The sequence below is a fragment of the Ptychodera flava genome, chromosome 8 (genome assembly GCF_041260155.1).
Source record: "Ptychodera flava strain L36383 chromosome 8, AS_Pfla_20210202, whole genome shotgun sequence".
NCBI classification, from domain to species: domain Eukaryota; kingdom Metazoa; phylum Hemichordata; class Enteropneusta; family Ptychoderidae; genus Ptychodera; species Ptychodera flava.
The window spans coordinates 21,497,249-21,514,857 of record NC_091935.1 but is presented as its reverse complement, the minus strand read 5'-3'; the positions used below and the strand labels follow the sequence as shown (position 1 = coordinate 21,514,857).

Below are 17,609 nucleotides of genomic sequence, written 5' to 3'. Positions count from 1 at the left end.
ATCGCCAGCACCTATGTGATCTGGTGCTAAGTCGTGTATAACACAAATGATGCCAGACCATAGTTGCTATTAGTACATGTATACTCATATAGTTCCTGTGAGGAAGCTTTCGAGGCACCCCCCTCTGCCAGTGTCCTGAAATCCATCCAAACGTTTTTATTGTGGGTGTGTAACATACATGTATGTAGTAGAATTCTTTCAGAATTATAAGGTCAAGGTTACGGCAGTGAATTTGATACAGGGGCTCAAATTCAGTGTGCGACTGTTGATACATAGTTGTGGGTTCAAAGAGGAATTTGAGGATGCGACCACGTATAAACAATGACGCTGAGAATTTTACCATGAACGATCCAGCAGAACATCTCGTCATGTTGATCCCGTTGAAAATGGTTTGATCTCTCAGCAAGGTTATTGAAGCGAATATGGCCACTTCATCTTGATCTGTGTTGACTATAACGTAATGAAATAGATAAATGAGAAAGACCTGCAAGCCGGTAGACCCATCAATCAGATTAATTTTTGAAATGTGACTAGTCACCACATCTCTCAGTGTTTATACTTGCTGTGAATCCATCAAAGTTTATGGTGCATCCCATGAGAACGACTTCAAGTCAGCTAAGCATGAATATTCAGTACTCAATGGAGAAGAGAGTATACAGTACATATTGAACCATTCTGTGCTTAGCATGGATAAAGTGTTTGACCAATTAACAGAGAAAACAATGATGGTGGGTTTTCTTCATATCTGTTTCATGATGAATCTATTAAATTTTATGGCTCGTCCAGAAACCTATAAACGCTGGAGTCTTCCAGCCATAGCTGGGGAGTCTATTGTGTACAGTGTGAAACTTGATGTGAAATAAATTGATGGCAGCTGTTTGTGTGAGACTTTCATGAAACCAAAAGTCACAGGATTGAGGTGAAATAAAACTGTTTTTAATAATTACAATTTACATGTTTACGGCATGGGGATTAGTTCTTGAAGAGCGGTAATCTAATCCGTCAGGGAGTTGGTGTTTGGCTAGATGAGAGTCTCAGAGAAATGGACAGGGAGTTGGTGTTTGGCTTAGATGAGATTCTTAGAGAAATGAACAAGCTCACACGCATCGCAAAGCAATGAATGGTCAGATCCAAAACGTTAACAAAAAATCCACAAATCACATGAGAGAAACAGCAAACTGTAAGGCCAACTTTCCAAGGAGCTGTTATTGTCAGATGTATTAAAGATTTTATCTTGATGGTTCTACAAAGGGGCACTCATGATATGTGATTTGTCCAAGATAAAATCATCAGTCTTGTTCACATTCCTTTACTTTTCCTTACTTCTTTTGTTCCTTTGACAATTTCCTTGGCAGTGGGTTGATACTTGTGATTGTCTGGGAAAATTGTTGAAGTGCCATAGCATGGGTCATTGTGTCTCAATGTAGAAAGTCCACTTCTAGGACTGTGAAGTCAGAAATTTGATGTACGCTTGAACAAACCATTCTCTAAACCTCCTTACACAGATGTACAGTCTGAAAGTCAGGGGGGCTGAATTTGAAATTTTAGGTTCAGGGTGATGGAACTGCATATGAGATCAGGATGAAATGGCTCCGTTCATACTGAAGTAGATAATTGAAGTTTTCACAATTACCCATTGAACAACAAATTTGGCTCAATAATACTTCTTGAGTCTGTCAAAGTTTTGCCTCCTACAATCTTCATGAAGATTTTGATTTGATAATCTGAGGTGGCAAAGTTAAGATTTGCAGACAAACTCCGATAAAATATATTCAGTCAGTTTTCATTACATACATTTTATCAAAAACAAAGGTCAAATTTACGCTGATCCCTATATGGATAACTGTTCCTGGCATACATTTATGTTTGAATTTTTATTTTTTAAAATTATTTTTTAGGTGACACATCGACAGAATAATCAAGTGATGGTGCTTAAGATGAACACTTTATCAAGCAATCGTCACAACGTCCTTGGTGAAGTTCAGTTGCTTAATAGACTCTCACATCCCAACATTCTCAGGTAAGAATAAAATTTTCACACCTTCCGATCGTTGGACTCCAAGTTTCAATTCCCTCTCTCACTCGTCTGTTCAGAATTTGAACAAAGTTCCCTATTTGTTATCGTTTTCTTGTAGTATAATCATAAATCGCTATGAACTTCAACAGTCATTTAGATCAGCGCCTACATCAAAAAGGGTATTAACAGGGGTGGTGCATGGCACAGAGATAGATTCTATCGTAAAAGAATGGTTTAAGATTGAATAAATGTTATATTTGATGTGTTGAATATGCAGATATCCACCATTATGAACTTTTTAGTAAAATAATACAAAAATATATCAACATTTATAAAATATTAAAATTGTATGTAATTTATTGGATTTAGGAACTTTGTCACAATTTTTTTATCCACAAAGAAAGGTCACGCCATGTAAGCTTGTCACCGTGCTGGATTTTAGAAAAAAATTACACTTGGTGGTGAATTTTTTTGGCGTGCCATAATCTACGAAATGGTGCCGAACTACTAAAAATATGGAACAGTGCTGTTGAGTCCTACATAGGTGTCATTGTACGTCAGTTACATCGTGACATGTTAGAAATGGGCACATGCTTGACTTTTCTCTATCAACCCACGACTTTTACACTTGAAACCTTGATACAGCTTTCTTATCACGTTTGACACTTAGGCAAAAACAGTATTTGTTAATTGAATCGTGTCAATGAATTGTTGAAGTATGCGTATCCGATGACCCACACCTAACATTGATGATGAACGCCAACAAATTGCAATCACAAATTGTCAGTTCTCAGTATCTTTTTGAGGTCAAAGTCAATATGCTGGCCAAGCTAAACTGAAATGCCACATGCTGAAGAAAAATCTATTACACATATTGACATACAGCTGACACAGAGAAATTTCCAGAATTTCCTAAATTGACTGAAAGAGTTCAGAATTTTCATCCACAATGTCATCAAAAACATGTTGACTGGTGCTTGTATTTCTTCTCATTGTATCCCTTCCTTATTATAATAATATCCTGAATTAATGGTGACCTGTAGCATCTTGCTATCACGTACAGTGTACATGTACAACCCTTTCACGTTATGGTTTAGCCCCAACCTATTGTTATCATTGGCGTGTGGACCAGTTTACAGGCAATTAGGGGTGAACAGGTTAAACCGAAAGGGCTGAATAATGAACCGCCTGATGGATAAATCTCCAAATGGATCTTACACATTGTAGGATGCGTTTTCCAAACTCTTAATGTGTTAAGAGAACGTGCAGATATGGGTGAACTGAAACAAGTGGTGATGTGTCAAAAGGCCACTTGACACAAGAAAAAAACACTTTCTAAGACGCCACATCCTGGATCAACTTCAGAAATCAATCTCAAATTTCACTTTTTAGCCCTGAACCAAGGGTAATAACTCTAAATTTTTCCTTTGTCGGAAAGTTTTACTTTACTCATGGTTGTATTTGATTGATGTTATACCCATGTCACTGCCATATTGTGTCCCAGCTCCATTGTTTTTCAAGGTGAAGGTTGGACTTCTACATAGAGAAATAGGGTGGGAAGGGTTTAAGGTAATATGCGCCTCTAAGTGAAAGACTTAAACTTTTGCTCTCAGTTTCTTCAATGAAACTTTCTACCATTCTCTTACCAAAGCAAGAATAAAAATCAGGGGTCACTGTGCAAAATTTTGTAACTAGAGAGACAAATTACCTAAGATTTCCCGATGTATAAAATTCAAAATGGCCGCCATCCCCACGTTAGGGGAGAACCATTTGATTTCTGGGGGGGGGGGGTATGGAGGAAGAGGGTATGGGAGCAAATTTTTTTTTCCTGTCAGAGTGACAGCAATTTTTTTTTTCTACTGTCAGACCTGCATCAATTTTTTTTTTCCAAATGGAGTAGCAGTGCAAATTTTTTTTTTATTGGTCATCAAGTTTGTAATGCGTTGTATATAAGGGAGCCGTCATTATTGACGGCCTGAAACTCCGAAATTTCGAGTGACCCTCCCCCTTCACCAACCATGATGAATTTGAGTAACCTTCCTCTCTAACTCTGAAATTTTGACCATTCCCTACTTAGAAAAGTTAAATACCAATACATGTAATTGTAAAATTTACAAAATACAGCAACAGTAAAGACTCTTCAAATCCTGATGTACCCTGCTAGACTATCATCAGCTATCTCATGATCAGATGGTTCAAAAAAGGTGAACATATCAAAATGAAATTCAAAGTCACAATAAAATAAAGATATAAAAGATCAGGCAGTATCTAATCATATAGTATATTGTTTAATTTGGATGGATATTATGACAGGGTTTTTCACTAGGATATCTGACCGGGCAGAATTTGAAAGTACAGGGGAGAACATGAGAGAGGCTTAGGGGGAAAGTGTCACAGGGGCTTTCCCCTATCTTGCATGGAAATTTTTAAGATATTGATGTGTGCAATGGTGCAGTCTGGTGCAATCTGAGAGGTTTTTAATTTGTTTACTAAGTGAAACTGTTAGAATACCCATAGGGGGAGAGCACGAGAGAGGGGTTCCCCTTCTCGTATTGGAAATTTTGAGAAATTGATGTGTTTAATGGTGCAATCTGAGAGGAGTTTCAGTTTATTTTGCACTCGTAAAACTGTTTGAAAATGACATTGAACACTGATATTTTTTACATTTTTTGCATGATCAGTTTTTGAGTCACAATATTCAACAACCAAACAATGACAATACAATTTGTGAAAAACAGTTCTGTTTGCCAGAGACTGAAGACAAATGAATATACAGGAACGGAAAATCTGTGACCTTCTTGTGTCATTTCTACAGCTGCCAGCTTCTAATGAAAAGCCTGAATATGGTATGTTTGCGATCCGGTGTTTGTGGTCAGAAAAACAAGGCTCACACATTGTATTTCATTATATTTTGTTTTTCCTCAATTTTCTTTGTCAAGGTACATCTTTCTAACAAATTTATATTGAGAAAATAATATATTGGCTTTAACACTAGTTGATTGACTCCTGTCTTGTGTTTTAAATTTTCACAATTTACAGAAGTCAAATAGTCCCCTTTAGATAGTGCCTATGCCATTGAGATATTGCAACAGAAATCGTGAAAATGATTTCTTGGGTCAGAAAATGGAAGGAAAACATTGAGTGTACTGAGGTGTAAAGTAGACCTATGTAGTGCATGCTTATATCATAAGTGCTGGGAAAAGAAACATAAGAATTGCTTGTGGTAAAACATTTGCGCCGCCTATGGCGGCGCGCCGGCAAAGAATACATGAGAATAAGGTTTCCAAATTTTGCTTATTTCTGGTGCATTGTGACAATTTTTTTTTCTCTTCTGTCTGTTATGACAATTTTTTTTTTCTCAGGCCATGACAGGATCAATTTTTTTTTTCTTCTCTCTCACCTGGTGACAAATTTTTTTTTCTCAAAATCCTCCATACCCCCCCCCCCAGAAATCAAATGGTTCTCCCCTTAACTCTATGGGCAAAAATAAAATTTTTGATTTTCTAAAAACTAAGACGGTCAAAAGTTTTCTTTCATCAAGAGCATCAAATTGAGCCCCCACAAGTGTAGGTCAGAAGAGAAATGATAAATTTGAAATCCCAAATCCAGAACAATTTGCGATTGATGTGCAACACAAAAATGAATTTCAGAATAAGTGAATAAGTCATGAAAAGTTGTAGCTTCTGGCGCTGTAAGCTTGTAGTAGCACACTGTATGAAAGCTGGGCAAATCTTTTAAAACATTCCCTTTCAAAATCAAGAGTGAAAATTAAGGGTTACTGTTCAAATTTGGTGCCAGAGAAACAAATTAAATACTCAATATTTCCTTTCACTTTAAATTCAAAATGGCTGCCATCTGTGTGTCAACTCTTAAGGGAAAATCTTCCATTTCCAAATTTCACAAAAGTGAGACGATGAAACTTTATTTACTCCAGGAGCTTGAAAATGAGCTTCCATAACATGGTAGACTAAAAAGCATTGTAAAAGTAAATTTAAGAGTCCTAATATCTATCTCTGATGTACATTCTACCTTACTTTTTTTGTTTTTTTTCTTAGGTTCATGGGTGTGTGTGTACACGAAGGAAAACTCAATGCTCTGACGGAAGTAAGTAAATAAACACTGTCATATTCACATAGAGTTTGCATCGCCCAAAAGAAACTCACGAGTGAGCCAAATCTACTTGCTCAAGCTCATAGGCAAGTGGATTTTTAGATTGTAGCTTGTACTAGCGCAAGAGGCCAGTGAAATATTCTGCTGGTGAATCAGTGTTTGCTTGTAGCTGGGCTAGTGATCTGTCCTTGCTACTTGTCCATTGATCTTAAAATTGTGTACTCACCTTTGAAATTGTAGCAGAGGTCCCTGTTTGTGCAGTATGTATAATTTGTTTCTTGTCTGTGTATAATAGTTAACCTGCACTACGTGACCATTGTGAGTGACGTTAAATATTTTGTTTTAAGGTAGTGTACTGCATCTTGAAAGTGAAAGACTCAGAACTTTTGTGCAAACTCTGCTAAATGGAACTTTCAACCTTTTTTCAAGAATAAAAATTGGGTCACCATATAGAATTTGGTATGGGAGAAACAAATTACCTAACATTTACCGATATTTGAAATTCAGCATGGCCGCCATTCCTGTGTTAATTCTATAGGGAAAAATAAAATTTTCGATTTTCAAAAAACTAAGATGGTGAAAAGGTTTCTTAGTCAAAAACCTTTAAAATGAGCCCCAACAAGTGGTAGATCAGAAAAGAATTGTAAAAATCTAAAAGTCCAAATATCTGTCCTTGAGGCACATTGTATCTTAAATGTATGTCCTTTGTGTGCTATACCAATCTGTCAAGCTATTACTCGGTTTTACATGCAAAAGAGCTGACTATGGTTGCAGTCCAAGGTTTACTCTAAGGTTTAGCATTATGCATGACATTTGCTAATGCTGACAAATTTTCAGATAAATTTTGTATGTTTAGTGCCTGTTTATATATCACTATGGCTAGCGGTAAGAGTCCTCCGCTTGTTGTTTTGATGGTTTTCATGGCAACGTTGGTACTATTTTGGTAATCGTTGTTAAAGTGTAATTCAGAAGTATTATCAAAATATTCTGACAAATATTTGTGTTTTGATACAAATGAGAGAACTGTGGCGTCATTTTCTCTGTATCAACCATTCTTACAATGTATATGTATCCATAGGATTTCTTATCAAATGATGTCAACCCAGCTGACAGACCCAGGTTAGGTTAGGAACAGGTAATGTAGATTCAAGTGTGATAGAAATGCTGATAGATAGTGGAACAGATAGCTTGTGCCAATACAAGGGCATAAAGAACTATATCTGCTGACCTCAATTTAGCGTGTTTTTTGTTTCAAATTTATCTGGTGCTGTGAGGTGTTCTTATACTGTTTGTGACCGCGGAAATTTATTTTACAGTGAGTTCCTCGAGTCAGCAAATAAAAATGTTTATGATAACATTTCTGTTGTTCCATCATATTACTAAATCCGTTAACCACAAGGGTAGATTTTGATAATGTCATGTAGCTGGCCAAGGTAGTGTGCATGGAGAAATTAAAAGATATAAAATGTTGTGCAGACTTTCCTGAAGGAAACTTTAAACCATTCTCATTTCAAATCAAGAATAAAAGTGACAGGTCACATATTGTGCATATTCTGGTACTGGAGAATCAAGTTACCTGAAAGATACTGATATATCAAATAAAAAAAAGGGCCACTATACCTATACCTGTGCTCAAAGACCCAAGTTCAGTTATTGCAAGTGGAACATCCGGACCTGAATGTCAGACATTGAGGGTGAAAGGTGAACAGTCTCACCATTTGTTGTTTCAAGAACCATGTGTGTGGGAATATTGGGCAGAACCTCTCAATATTAGCCATACTTTCCATAGTACGATGTCATCACCACTTGATATCAAAGGACTGGCTTGACTCAATATAGCCAGCAAGTTGTCATCTACCAATTCGTAAATGCTGAAGTCCCAAGTTGAAGTATCGCACAGTATGTGCGTACGGACCATGCTGAAGCTTTGAATTATCAGCTGTCTGTGGCATTCTCTGTGCACTCAGGAAAACACTGTGTTTCTTAGCTTCAGGCATTGGTATTCCACTTCGAGAGATTCATTCAGGTTTAACATCTGCTCTTTTATTTCTCTGCTCCGTTTGTTACACACCCCAGTGGAAGACAGAGATAGAAGCAGGAGCAATCTCTTTTGTAGAGCTGCGTGGGTAAATATTTACCATTCAGGTACAGCTTATTCAGTAGCCAGCTTCTTGTATTTTTCTCAAGAAGGTAGTGTGCACCTTGAAACTGAAAGATTGAAACTTTTCTTCAAATTTTCTTTGGGGAAACTTAAACTCTTCTTTCATAGTTAAGTGTAAAAGAAAAGGGTCACCCAGCAGATTTTGGTAGTAGAATTGACCAATATGTGAAATTCCAAATGGGAGCTATCCCTATATGTATGTTAAGTCTTAGATAAGACTGTAAATTTTTCATTTGTACAGTTTTCAAAATGAGCCCGATAAGCAGCATACCAGAGAGATATTTTAACCTGTTCATCCCCAATTCCCTGTAAACATGTCCACATTCACCATTTATTACAATAGGTTTGGGGTAAACCATTTTGGTGAAAGGGTTAAACAATTGAGAGTCTGAATATCTGTCCCTGAGGTGCATTTTAGGATAAAACTTCTTGAGGAGTTCCCTGAAAACGTTGAGGGATATAAGCATTTTGTCTTTGTATTCGTATCGTGAAACATAACATATTCTTGTTGAAATAGCATAGAAAATTAGAGTCGTACTTGAAAACCAAACAGGCAAACAACTTGTGTTAACCTTTTCACCACCATGGTTTGGCCCAGTCCTGTTGTTTTCAGTGTTAAGTGTGGACTGTCCTACCGTAAAATGGGATGAAATTGTCAAGAAATGCAAAACAGAACAAAAAAAAAGATGAAATGAGCATGTTGTAAATTGCGCTTCAAACTTTGACATGGAATAGACTCTGTGTCATCGACCGAATCTTTGTCCTCCTTCTTTGAGTCAAAGGTCGCAGGAAACAGGGGGTCAAGTGTCAAAAGCCTGTCACCTTATCGGCACGCTGCCACACAAAGTTTGTGTAAGGTGAGACTATGGGAGAGGCAAAGCTGATTTCTGCCTGTTCACCCAACCACCTGTCCAGTTGAACTGCATTGACCTGTGTAATTTAACAGTCTCAGATCAAGGAGTGCGTTATTTCAAGCAGAGAATTTCCTGACACAGAAACCACTTTGTTCATGTTGCCATACATGTGCACTAATCTCTTTTTGGAGCACTTTACATTGAGGCTGTCACTGCCGGATTTAAGGTTTTGTAAAGTGAGGGCAGGGATAAACAAATCTCACAAAACAGACTGCACAGTATAGCTGAAAGCTTCCATTCATCTGACCTCTTGGTGTCTAACTCAGTGGGTCACAAGGTACAGGGTGGTGTAAAACGATATACATGTATAGCGCTGGCATATAAATCATACAGGTCTACAGTGCTGTATATGGTAGCTTTCAAATCTTAGCTTGTCATTTATATGTATGTGTGTGAATCTGGAACGGCGTTCACTGTGAGAGTGTAACTTTCCTTACTGGTGTTTTTGTGCCACAGATTTGTACAGTGAGTGGGCATGAATGAGGATTTCCCTCCCTTACGATAAAGGTTATAGAATTCTGTAGAGTTCCATAGCTTGTAGATATCTATGTAAGTTCTATAGAAGTTTATAGAGTTTTGGCACCATTTTCTAAAAGCAGGATTCAATAGAATTCTGTAGAAGTCATTTCTTATAAGGGCTGCTATTTGCCAATCGAGACAAAACATGAGCTACTTTGCCAAAAATCACTTTATTGGAAAGTTTCTGTCAAAGAACCAAGTGAGCCCTGTTCTTTCCAAGATGCAAACCTTAGGAGAACCAATCTGCAGGTGTTTCTGATCCAATGAGATGTTAAACTTGTTCAAAATTATTGCTGATTGGCTGATGGGCACTGCTCATGAATAATTCAAATTTACCGTTATTGGTACTCAAAGTAAGTTGCTGGTACACGTTTTTTGATAGTCCATATATGTAGATTGCTCTGACATTCAGTGGACAGACTATTAAATTAAGCAATAATGTACCTGTCTCAACGAATAATAGATGAAATCAAACTTTGCACAAAATGATGTATGAACTGACGGCAAGTATGTTATGGAGTGCTAAGTTTGCTTGAGCCCATTATAGGCCAGAAGGGGGTACAGTATTGCTGTACAGAGGGTACAGTATGTCTGTGAATTTGTAGATGTAGAAAACATCTGGGGCCACAATACTGGATAATCAAATGCATTATCAGTAGTAATCTTAGGATATGATGTCACAAAATTCACCAGTATTGACAAAACTATAATATGATAAATTGTGTTTATCCATGAGAAACATCCTTTCAAATTACCAGAAGCTTCCTTAACATTTTTATGCATATGCTTTCGCTTCTGTCAAATTTACATCATTTCCCAAATAGACAAAGACACCATTATCTGTAAGCTGTCCACAGACCACCCAAAACCGAGAAATTTCTACCCATCATTGCTCTGGCAGATTCCTGTTACTCCAACCATAGAATGTATTCGTCATTGGCAAACGTACGGTACATTTGAAGGGCTCTCTGTACGTGGCAGAAGATTATGATTTGCTGTTTCCTAGCGACCGCTGCTCTTTGCACCACAGTCGCACTGCAAATGTCAGTGCAGAGCTCACCTGTTGCAACAACAGCGCAGTGAACCCTGGACTCAAGTTTTATACATGGTCAGGGATAAATCAGTGACCAAGGTACTTTGTCTGTGTCAGTACATCATCACATCTGATATAACTCTATCAGGAGCTGCTTCATATAAAAGATACTCAGTGGCAGACAGTGTGATGAAAAACACATGAAGCCCTAGTTCCCCAGTTCCCATGATCTCACTGACATGTCCATCAATGCCCAAAACAAACGGAACTATTTTTCCCCACTTTGACATTTAAAACCTCCTGAGATTTTCACAAGCGTTTTACTGCAGGAAAAGATCATTGTAATGGAACTGTGTAATGCAAGAAATCATTTGTAGAAGAAGTTGGTGTGTATTGCAGATAAATACGTTATGCAATGAACGGAGTATTTGACAAACACTGGAACAGTAGACCTTGCAAATCTGCTGGTGTGTACACAGAGGGTAATACAGACACAAACATGAGCATTAGGCAATATTCAGCCATGCGGAAATTTTCAGGTGTATGATTACATCCTCTGTACAGGTGACTTGTGTAATCAGACACAAACAGCAAATGTACCATGCACAAAACTTTGTACTAGATTTTTGGCCCATGCTGTCTCCGTGGTATCAAAATACATGTAGAACTGTGAACCATCATTGAGGTCTCTCTCTACGTCCATGAACCGTCCCTCCTCCCACAGTGACTGTCCCTCCCCCCACGGTGCTCCATGGAAACATTGAATACTTTATGTGTGCAGCCTTCCGATATCTTTTGTTTTCCTTTGCAGAAAATTCAGCAAACTTGTGAGTGGAAAAACCAGTGGGTTCATTGAAGTCAAATTAATTCACTTGCTCTAGCTCATTTCTGATGGGTGTGCATGCTTGTCCATTGGTCTGTGTTTCGACCAGTAGTTTCTGCCAGTGTTAAAAATGTTTGAGTGCCAATGGAATTGATAAAATTCTAGATGACTGCCTGTGAGTGCAAGATGTCTTTATTCACCAATTTTAGGCCTACCATAACTGAATGTTTATAGGGATTTGTCCACACCTGGATGGGGTATCCATTATTGGTGGTGGTGGCGGTGGGAGAGATTCAAGATTATATCCAGGTTGCAATTCGGTACAGTACATGTACATTTTGCAAGTTTACAGGTATCACACAATAACTGTCTGTTTCAATGAGACACCTAACAACAAACAAACAAAGAAACAAAAACAAACAATGGAGCATATTAATTGTTCTGTCTGTTCATAATGTTTTGACTGTATCTTAGCTGTGTCTCAGTACCGTACATTAATGCATATTTTGTTTTGCTGAAGTTACACATTTACTGTTCCAGATGTTTCCTCGTTAGTTCACTGCCAGCCTTCGGCATTGTCAGGAAAGAAACCTTTTTAGACTTGGATTGATGTCGTAAATCGTGTCCAGGTGGTCTCTGGCATTGTAATGTGTCGCACTGTCATGTCAGGAAACTGTTCACAGCCGCCTTTTGGAAATTTTGTACTGGAATCCTTCCTGGCAAATGGTGTTTCTTTGAAAACTCACAGGATAAATCCTGGATCACGGAAGACAGTCATGTAACTCAATTATGACAGCTGCAGCTAGCCAATATGAAGGCATGGACTTTACGAGATGAGAGTGTAAATCGTGGTCACATATCCAAAATGAGAATTTCATGTGTGTGTTAAATGTACACTCCTGGCATGAATTGATTGTTGTTATACACAGACAGCGAAGGATATAAATTACTATGAAGTCAACCTCTGGCTCACAAACAAGTTAATTTCCAAATTAAACCGTCACTTCCCTTGTGTTCAGAACAAGTAACGGGTACACCGGCCTGTAGCGATACAACAAGTATGGCAGAATGTATAAAAAATTTTCACAGATAGGTTTACCATGGAACTTCCATTTGGTTGGCTTTCCAGTTTGGTTAGGTCTGTGTTTAATTGAAGGGATTATGGAAGTTAAGCCGCTTTAACATTATACATTACTTGGTTTCATGGTTACTGATTACACACATGCCTCGTCTAGTACCTACAGCACCCTGGTATTACATACGTCAACTGAATAATACATCAGTGTTATTTGTCAGATGGTTCCAGGCACGTTTAGGAAGTTATGTAAACTATAAATCATCCATTGGCTGTTCACTTCCGCCTCTCTGTTTGTTGTTTAAGTTAATGAGGGCGTTTGTCTTTTCTGAAACCCTTGTAATCAGAATGATGAAAGAGCAAGCTCTGCAAAACCTCTCCCAACAACAACCGGAGTATTTCACTGCATCATGTGCAGCATTATAGCACAGCGCCCTCTAGTACGGTACAAACAAAATCCTTTGTTGTTGTTTGTTGTTGGTGCATATCTTCTGGCCTGGCAATGTGCAGCAGCTTGGAAGGTTATATGTCAGGGCTCGAAATTAACTTTTTACCCTGGTAGTCCACTTGGGCTACCATTTTCTGAAGTTGGTAGCCCAGTGGCGATGGCTGGTAGTCCATGAATATTTTAGTTTAGGGACACTGTACTCGTCCAAGTATAAGCCCCCAGTTCGGAAACAAAATAGCAGTAAAACTAGGGGCTTCCACTCGAGAAACCCCATGTTACGTGTCACGAACGCTTAATTTATGCTAATTTATGTACATTTTTAACACTTTCTATCACTTTCAATCTCGGCTTATACATCCAAAGAACTTGTATCTTGAGTAAAGAAAAACCAAAAAAAAATTTATGATCTTTATGAACTGGCATGCCTTGTTACACCCGAGTCTCTCCATACAGACCGATACTGATCGACAACCATAGATAAAAGACAGCGAAACTCAGCCACGACTTCCAAGCTTAACTGACACATTGTTTTATATAACTATTTCAAATTAAACTGATAATACAATCTCTGGATACAGAAGTGACAGTTTTGTGAAATTTCAGCATCAAAACACCAAAACTGGACACAAGTACGTCGTGTATACTGGCGATCAACAGCATAGTGTGAACTGGCATGCACACGGAAAAGCAACTCAACATTCTAGTATCAAACGCTCTGCATCTTGTTAAACAACAATATAGCAGTGACAATTGTAATAGTCGCAAGCAAAAAAACTTCACAGATGAAAGGATAATTCAATCAATCAATCTTTTATTACTCAACAAACACTGACAGAGAGTGTGGTATGGTACATTTCAGATGAAAGAACAACATGTCCAAAACTGAACAACATCAAATGGATATTAAAATCCAAGTAAATTGAATTGATAATTGCTTCAAACAAATGAAACTGCATTTGACTGCATTTAGCTCGTCCCAAAGTGTCGGACATCGCACGCCAAGTATTTCATGTCCCAGGCTTTGGTAGTCCACGTGGGCTACCATTTCATGGACTTTGGTAGCCCCAGGGAAAAGTCGGTAGTCTGTGGACGCAGGACTACCGCTAATTTCGAGCCCTGTATGTGATTGGCAGATTTGCATTATTTACAGAGATTTAAGAGGAGTCTGCAACTAGCCTGATTAGCTGTTTGGAAATAATTCAACAAGAGCAAAGAGTTTCAAACAGCCAATCGGCTGAAAGCTTCTGAGACACTGCACAATTAGCCCTAATATCCTCTGTGAATTACTAAGTCACATACCAAGGGATGAGACTTGTAAATTTTTATGGTACTTTCATGATTTTTTGCTCCCTGAAATACCGCCATGTTTTATTCCACAACCTAATGCATTGGCAAAATTCATAACTGTAGCTTTGCCAGCAGTTCTTGGCTTGTTTTGACTTTCCTTCAAAGTGCATTTTGTTCATAATTTCAGGGTTAATGAGAAATCGTGCATAAATCTACCAAATTATTGAGTGTATTGGTTAAATAAAGCATAAATCACCATTACACCTGTTCTAGCAATCTACCCAACTTCCTGTGTGTGATAGAAAAGTTTTTAACTTCTCATAATGTTGTGCCTCTTTCCTAGTTTTGCAATAGTGGGAATCTAGAAGACTTACTCTCCAGTGACACAAAGTTAGACTGGGACCTCCGGTTGCACTTGGCCTTGGACATCGGAGAAGGCATGAAATATTTACACAGCAAAGGAGTGATTCACAGAGATTTAACTTCAATGGTAAGTCATAGTGAGAAACAGGGAACAAAGACAGCTACCTTGGAGCACCTTAAGAACATTTTGACGTATCATTGTTATGGAAACATGGGGTTCCCCATAAGGGGGAGTTTTGGAGCAATATATTCATATGTTAATAACTATATAAAACATTTTATTTTCACGAACAAATATGCAAATTACCTATCGTTATGTAAATCAACTCGCCCTCAATTTTTCCAAGCTGTAGAGAACACTGAAACAACAAGGTCCATCCAATAGCATAGTGCACCAACTGGACCCTCTAGAATTATGCCGTTTGTAAAATTGGACCCTCAATAGTTATTAGTCCCCACGGACACCGTCCGGGGGGACTTATAGGTTTGGTCATGTCCGTGCGTGTGTGCGTGCGTGCGTGCGTGCGTGCGTCCGTCCGTGCGTCCGTCCGTGCGTTCACGCAGATATCTCAGAGATGCCTGGAGCGATTTCATTCAAACTTGGTACAAGGATTACTTCATATGTCATACAGATGCACGTCAATTTGTTTTTTGATACGATCCAATATGACTGCCAGGCGGCCATTTTATTATGATTTTTTCATGTACAGAGCCATAACTCAGACATGTTTCAACTGATTTTATTCAAAGCTGGTACAAGGACATTGACCAATGTCATAGATATGCACATCAATTTGTTTTGTGATACGATCCAATATGGCCGCCAGGCGGCCATTTTGTTACGATTTTTTCATGTACAGAGCCATAATTCAGGCATATCTCAACCGATTTTATTCAAACTTTGTACAAGGACATTGACCTATGTCATACATATTCACGTCGATTTATTTTGTGATACGATTCAATATGGCCGCCAGGCGGCCATTTTATTACGATTTTTTCATGTACAGAGCCATTACTCAGGCATGTTTCAACTGATTTTATTCAAAGTTGGTACAAGGACATTGACCAATGTCATAGATATGCACGTCAATTTTTCATGTGATACGATCCAATATGGCTGCCGTGCGGCCATTTTTTACGATTTTTTCATGTACAGAGCCATAACTCAGGCATATCTCAACGGATTTTATTCAAACTTGGTACAAGGACATTGACCTATGTCATACATATGCACATCGATTTGTTTTGTGATACGATCCAATATGGCCGACATGTGGCCATTTTATTACGATTTTTTCATGTCCTGAACTACAACTCAGACATGTATCAAGCGAATTTATTCAAAAGTATTTTTATCACAGACCTAAAGAAGAGGACTCTATCCTCTCTGAGGACATGTAATCAAAGTACCCATTTAACAAGTGGGGACTGTGTCATCAACGATGACTTGTTTGTTTTGTAAAATTGGTCAAAGTGGGGCCTATCATTGTTCAGTCTTGCCGAGATGGCTCACCAGTACGTCATATGTTGTAGGGGTATCGCCCAGGTACTTTTGTTTCCTTAAAAACTTGATAGGTTGTATTGTTACTACAGATGTACTTCACTCCTGCTAGTACTTGATCTGTAGTCAGTAGGCCTTCCTATCCATTGAAACCAGTAGCTTAAAAATGGGGCAATACCAGTCTACGATTTACCCTATCACCACCATGGTTCGGCCCAAACATATTGTTAACAATGAGGGTTGCTGACCTCTCTATTAGTGATGAGGTGGAACAGGTTAAAAGAGAGGAGTTCATGCAATTTTAGTGCCAGTGTCCCTCTTCTGCTGCGGTGTATTGTATCAGAATAACCCAATATCTATCTTTACAGGAGAAGTTTTAACCCTACGCTGGAGTTTCTCATGTGATCTCTTTTGTATAGACTGTTCTTTTTGCCATTACGATTTATCAAATCACCATATGCATTTCTAAACTGCAGCATTTTCCAGTGTAGAGAGACAGAGGACTTTGAGTGTCAGAGCTTTTGTGTTGTTCTTGTCACTTGAGATCAAATTTTCTCTCTATCCTGGCTCACAACACCATCTTTATATACATACATGCAACAGCTTTCCCGTTACTTCCAAACAAGCTTTTGTTCAAACTGTATTCATAAAGTCTCGTGAAAATGTGTTTGTTTTGACAATTTTTCCAATTTCCGGTTTCCTTCAAGTCTTTAAAACATTTCCTTTCAATCAAATTACTGTAATAATTCATTCTTCTTTAATTCAATTTGCTAATTGCATGTCAGGTGTCTTCAGAACAGACTTTGATGGAATGACGGAATTTAAAAAGCAGGGACATTACCTCTCGGAAATTCTATGAGAGGTCTTTGAGAAACATGCTTCATGAAATCCTGAAAAAGTTGTATGTTACAACCATGTCACAGACGCCTCTTTCAGCAGACTATCCGATCCGAGAACGTTCGGGAGGTGATTGTCACAATTTGTGTATGGATAAAATCCAACCTACTAGTCCAGACAGTGTTGACATGAAAATGTATCAAAAGTTGATGATGACCGAAGTAAACTGGTTTTACTTTTCTTTAAAACCGACCTGATTTACATGACTCAACATACACGCATGGTGTATCGTATGGTGCACAAGTGAAAAAGCTGTCAAGTGCGCCCCCAGTGACGTTGTATACTTATTCTGTTGTTTTTTTCGTTATTTTCACAGAATTGCCTGATAAAGAAACAAGAGGATGACAGATATCGTGCCGTTGTTGGAGACTTTGGGCTCGCATGTAAAATACCAAAGTAAGTGTGGATATTTTCTTATCAGTGTTCTTGTATTTATTCCTTGTGAGAGTATTTTGTAG

At 38.2% G+C, this 17,609-nt stretch overlaps 1 protein-coding gene across 1 annotated transcript in view; it reads left to right on the top strand.

The window, feature by feature from the left end:
- The window catches only part of LOC139138777 (dual specificity testis-specific protein kinase 2-like), a 72,774-nt gene that overhangs the window by 26,790 nt on the left and 28,375 nt on the right, over nucleotides 1-17,609 (top strand). The window contains exons 2-5 of the mRNA XM_070707302.1: nucleotides 1,899-2,020; nucleotides 6,073-6,121; nucleotides 14,731-14,877; nucleotides 17,468-17,547. Of these exons, the coding sequence (XP_070563403.1) occupies nucleotides 1,899-2,020; nucleotides 6,073-6,121; nucleotides 14,731-14,877; nucleotides 17,468-17,547 (398 nt within the window). The remainder of the gene's footprint in view (nucleotides 1-1,898; nucleotides 2,021-6,072; nucleotides 6,122-14,730; nucleotides 14,878-17,467; nucleotides 17,548-17,609) is intronic.